We start from the raw sequence: 6,000 nt of genomic DNA, 5'->3' as shown, positions 1-6,000 counted from the left end.
ATATTATTGTGCAAAGGGAGACCTTTGGAGTCCAGGTTGACATTAATTATGGAAATTTGAAGGCCCTGCTTGGTTGCCCTGATTCTAAGAAAAATTTGGGTGATTTCTCCATCCTGGATTGTAGGTATTACTATATGGATTATTTTGGTATAAGGCATTAACACTATCATTAGAAGTGCCCCTAGAGGTGTTGGGGCATTCTTCTAAGAGATGTCCAGGGGACTGGCACCAAGCACAAATCTTAACCAAATTGACTGATGATGGCTCTCTAGAAATAATAGCCTCAATTCTCTTGATTAGACTATCCAAATAGGCTTCCTTGGCTACTATCCCATCCATAAAATATCCTTTTCCTCTTATGGTTCTTTCACTCTCTTGGGTTGATTCTCACTCACGGGTTTTGTCAGCTAAGTCAAGTAAGAATTCCCATAGATTTCCTTCATCTGTAAAGGATGTGAATCCCTCAAGGCACATAAACTATATCATTTGTTTAGTTGGGTAATCAATACCCTCATAAATTATTTGACATAAATGCCATAAGTCTAGGCCATGGTGAGGGCATTCTTGGAGTAGATCCTTGAGTCTCTCCATAAGTTTGGAAAATGACTCACTAGACTTTTGCCTATAGTGAAGGATATCACTTCTAAGCTTATTGGTCTTGTGAGTTGGGAAAAACTTCTTAAGGAAGACAACATTGAACTGTTCCCATGAGGTTATGAAATTTGTGGATAACCCATACAACCACTTCTTAGCTTTGTCTTTTAATGTAAAAGTGATAAACCTAAGCTTAACAACATTATCAGAAAGCTGTTGAATCTTAATTAGAACACATACCTCTTCAAATTTCCTTAGAAATAGGTATGCATCCTCAGAGGTTAACCCATGGAAGTGGGGCAACATAGTGATGTATTGAGATTTGAGTTCAAAATTATTGCCTTGGGCTTGTGGTAGAACTATGCAGGAAGGTTGGACTGTTCTAGCAGGGTAGAACCTATCTTTCAGAGATTTAGGTGAAGGGTTTTGTTGTTGATCTCTCATATTGAAGGATTTTAAAGAGAGCAAACGTATAGGGTCACTACTTGTTGGATCTCTTCTTTCTAACCGATTCTTAGTATTATGTACCCACCTAACATTTATGCAACAGAAAATTACCCACAACTAGAGTAAGACAAGCACAAAAGAATGGATAGATTTTTTTTTTTATGATTTTTTAATGATTTTTTTGATTTTTTTTGGCTTTTTGAGAGCTTACCGACAGGGATCCAGGGTTGCTCAGGTCAATTCCTGGGGTACTGTTACAGGGCAAAACCTGTCTTTATCATACTCATGGTTTTAAGTATCGGTGCGTATCGTGCCGTATCGGCCGATACGTATCCGTTTCGATAGGCATCGGCACGATACATTCCGATACGCTACGGGGAATTTTGGGCCCCCTTTTACGTATCGTTGTATCGTGCGTATCGTACCGTACCATACCGTATCGGTACCGATACGTACGATACTCTACGATACGAACTTTTGAAAATCTGAAAATTCCCGAGAGTATCGGTACGTATCGGTACCGTATCGGTATGTATCGACCGTATCGTGTAGTATCGAGCCGTATCGTACTGTATCGATACGTATCGACTGAAAATATGAAAATTCCCGTGAATGTACCTTTTATTGTTTGAAACAAACACTTCAAACTCTCACCAATAGTTTTCTATATTTCTCTTCTTTCTTTCCCTTTGATTCACACACCTTTTTGGAGACTCAAATGGTAGATTGAAAGAAACATTGTCGAAGTGAATGGTTCAAAGAAGGAGAAAAACATAGTCCAAGAAGAACCTTGAACTTGAAAGTTGAAAAATTTGAATAGTAAGTTCTTGAATCTTTACTCACTTTTTTCAATTTTAACCTTAGATTTTCAAGTTTTTTTACAAATCTAAGGTTCATCATAGGGGTGTCAACCGGTCGGGTCGGTTCGGTTTCGATCGGGCTTAGTCGGGCTTAAAGACTTTCAAAGGCTACACCGTGTCCGCCCATTTAACTAATCGGGCTTAGTTATTGAGGGCATGGTACACTTTATATTCGGTCGGTCGGCCTCGGGCTATAATCGGGCCACCTTAATCGGGCTTTAGTCGGGCCTTAATTGGGCTACAGACATGTTTAATGTTGAACGGGCTTTAATTGGTTTTTAAACGGACCCTCTTTAAAATGTGCTCTTATATTCCGGCCCACTCATGCAAACCCAAAAAAATGACAATAAATTAATAAATGATACTAAATATAACCATTATTTAAAATATGAACATGTTTTTACTTTTTAGTTTTTACTTTCTAATTTGGGGGGTAAAATAGGTATTCTACAATCATTAAAGGGTCGGGCTAGGCCAGTGCACAATAGGCCGGTCTCGATCGGGTGTTAAACGGTAGGTCTCGGTCGGGCGCCCGACGGTCCAAGTAGCAAAACCAAGACCGACCATTTATAAACTGGCCGGGCTCAAGCCCGACACGTTTAATAAACGGTCCGGGCTCAAGCCCGACACGTTTAATAAACGGTCCTGGCTGGACCGGTCTATAAACGGTCGGTCCCGATCGGTTTAGTCGGTTCGGGCCACGAATTGACACCCCTAGTTCATCATACTTAGAATCACATTTTGTGCATCATTATTACATGAAATCATTGGATTTATAAGGATTTACAAACTTTTTTCAAGAGAAAATGAGGGTTTCAATTTATTTCAAATTTATTAGATCTACTCATGCTCAATGATTAAAAATGTTTAGATTTTTTATATGTTATGTAAAAACAAGTGTTCTACAACTTCCATGGAAAATTTTGATTTTTCTCAAAAAAATATATTTGTCTATCAATACCATACCCCCATCATTTTGAACATTTTCAACTCAATATATTTGTCTATCAATACGATACCCTCTACTTAAGTATTTATGCATTCTACATGTTATATATAACTTTTTTTAACTGTTTTTTTTATGCAAAAGTGTATAAAAATGTGTTCCCTATCCATTTATGTGCGTATCTTTAGCGTATCTTAGTGTATCTCCGATACGATACGATACCCTCCGATACGTATCTTAATTTTGACCGACCGATACAACGACCGATACCGATACTTTAATCCTTGTGTAAAAACAAGTGTTCTACAACTTCCATGGAAAATTTTGATTTTTCTCAAAAAAATATATTTGTCTATCAATACCATACCCTCATCATTTTGAACATTTTCAACTCAATATATTTGTCTATCAATACGATACCCTCCACTTAAGTATTTATGCATTCTACATGTTATATATAACTTTTTTTAACTGTTTTTTTATGCAAAAGTGTATAAAAATGTGTTCCCTATCCATTTATGTGCGTATCTTTAGCGTATCTTAGCGTATCTCCGATACGATACGATACCCTCCGATACGTATCTTAATTTTGACCGACCGATACAACGACCGATACCGATACTTTAATCCTTGGCCCAATATAATTACCATTATACCCCTAAGGTGAAGTTCTCGTTTAACACTACAGTTATGACTAAGGGTTTTTGAAATCTGGGGTTTTACATTGGTAATTAGATTGGATTATATTTTGCAACCAAGTTCCTTGGGTTTAAGAAGAAAAATAAAGATTCCATTTGAACAAATTACCACATTGGGGTTGCTACACAATCATTATTACTAAAGTGCAAAACATTCAATTTGGTTATTGAATTTAGGGAAATTTACATCCACCTCCCCTTGCGTTTGCCTTTATTACGTACCTCCCCCCCTCGAGTTCTGTTTCTATTGGTTTGGGAGATTTTTCAGAGGAAGGGAAAGTGAGATGAAGAGGGGAAATGATCCCTCAATGGTCCCTTGAATTATTACCTAGCAGAAAAGGCACCAAGGCGCATAGATCAAGTAGTTCAAACAATTGGAAATGCCACCGTTGCCATCTTCAATTCCAGTAACGTGGTCGGCCTAATCAGGGCCAGGATTGAGAATCTCACCAGATTGGAGGATAGAAGAGAGCCTTGGTTGCTAAGTTGGGTGGTTTTAAATGAAATAAACAAAACTCTAATGGGGAGAACGTAACAAAGGCAAATGCGAGAAGAGGTGGATGTAAATTTTCCTAGAATTTATCATACCAAAATTAAAAAGTTATTTAAGTTTTATATTTTGCAACTTATTCCTTGGATTTAAGAAGAAAAATAAATATTCCACTTGAAAAGTTTGATTACGCTATTAAGTTATATTTCTCTTTTAACTCGTAAATTCCATTCCCTTCCCTTCCCTTCCCTTGCAACCAGAAAGAGCCATTAAAGATCTCCGATTTTGAACCCAGAAAAGATAAATGAACATGTCAGCATCCTTCACTCCATGGGAGATAGTATGCATAAGGAGTGGAAGTAAATGGTCCAAACTTTCCTCAGAAAAACTTTCCAACTATTGAATCATATTAATCAACAAACATGCTCTATTCATTGTTTCTACCAGTCATCTGAGAAGATCTGCCATTCCACTGGAACTGATTACAACCCATCAGTACCCATAGGCCTGCTTTTGTATAGACAACCTTCTCCAGCAGTCTCCCCCTAATAATCATAGAAAATAATCCTCTGTTTTTCTCATCCCTGTTTTTCCTTGTTTTGCTACCTACAGAACGCGACAAATGGATAATTTTAAGATCAACGCACCGGATGTAATAATCCCCACCCAATCTTGACCGTTGGTCTCCTTATTGTCCACGTGTCGCGTTCTGCAGGTAGCAAAACAAGGAAAAACATGAATGGGAAAAACAGAGGATTTTGACCCAATAATCATGGGGAGTTGTCCAGAAAAACTGAAGCTAGTCAACGAGACCCCTCTCTCTATGCACAACAGAAACTGTGAACCTCTATGACTGAATAAACAGGGCAGCAGCAGACTTCCAAATATTGTCGAAATGCATGTATTTGGCCCTACCTTCCGAATCACCCATTTAAACCACTATGCAACCTGCCTTTGGCCTTGGCGATTGTGCCTTGGTCTCATTCCTACAACAGCATCTTGCTCAGGTCCAATTATTCCAGCATCATATAAAGCTGTATCTTGAGTCCTAGGGACAAAATCAGTCCCATTGACATTCACTGTTCTATCTTCCCCAAAGTCATGAAGTCTACGGCCAATTAAATAGCGGTCATCACGAATGGAATTGTGGAGATTGGTGAACCAGAAATGGAATCTCTTAGCACAGAAGCACAGCAAACTAAAGCTCAGGCAACCTACCCATGCAAACCTGTAGACAGCTGAGTCAACTATCAATGGATACCCAAGGACAGGGAACACCCCTCTTGCTAACACGTAAGGTACACAGAGAGCTGTTAGCAACTTCATCATGATTGGGATAACTATCTCACGCAAAACCCAGATGCCCCGCAGCTGGGAGAAACCATCCTCTCTTACCCTCTCGAACTTTATTCGCCAGCTTTCATCAACCAAGGGTGTCATGTGATCCAGCATAACCTGATCCACCAAAAATAATAAATAAAATGTCAACTTTGTTCTCAATACCATATGATTGAGAATGAGAATGGGAAAATCTCCGTAAGAAAATGCCCCAACCCCCTTTTTTTCTCCTTCCTCGTAACATAGATGGACCCAATTTTAATAGCCTGAAAACATAATGATGAAAGGTGTGAAATCCAAATTTCAGACCAGGTACGTGTTGACCCAGACCAAAATGCAACCCATTTTAACTGGTTAAAGATATCCAAATGGTTTGTTTATCATGTGTTCCACCTTGAGGTCCAAGGTTAAGGTATGATTGGAGCAGAAGATATCCAAATTACTTTAATTGCTAGTTAACCAGGATACCAACGAGAAGAGTCCAAAGTCTGTGTCCAAAAATATATAACAGACATGTACTACAGTTTATAGATACATTAGGAGATCCATTTCTAATAGAATGTCCTAACACTAAACTGATTGACATGAATATTATATAATTATCTCATGGTGGCATGCGTCTGAATG

General features: G+C 38.4%; 1 protein-coding gene and 1 non-coding gene across 2 annotated transcripts in view; one reads left to right on the top strand and one right to left on the bottom strand.

The window, feature by feature from the left end:
* Positions 1 to 544: 544 nt before the first annotated feature.
* On the top strand, positions 545 to 651 carry LOC122072449. The gene has a single exon (XR_006138464.1). It is a non-coding gene; the product is annotated as a small nucleolar RNA R71 (small nucleolar RNA).
* Positions 652 to 4,298: 3,647 nt separating this feature from the next.
* The window catches only part of LOC122065853 (probable E3 ubiquitin ligase SUD1), a 31,469-nt gene continuing 29,767 nt past the window's right edge, over positions 4,299 to 6,000 (bottom strand). The window contains exon 9 of the mRNA XM_042629693.1: positions 4,299 to 5,490. Within this exon, the coding sequence (XP_042485627.1) occupies positions 4,975 to 5,490 (516 nt within the window). The 3' untranslated portion in view covers positions 4,299 to 4,974. The remainder of the gene's footprint in view (positions 5,491 to 6,000) is intronic.

Source organism: Macadamia integrifolia, chromosome 2 (genome assembly GCF_013358625.1).
Source record: "Macadamia integrifolia cultivar HAES 741 chromosome 2, SCU_Mint_v3, whole genome shotgun sequence".
Taxonomy (NCBI): Eukaryota; Viridiplantae; Streptophyta; class Magnoliopsida; order Proteales; family Proteaceae; genus Macadamia; species Macadamia integrifolia.
Note: the sequence above shows the minus strand (reverse complement) of the source record. Positions and strands in the feature narration are given on the sequence as shown.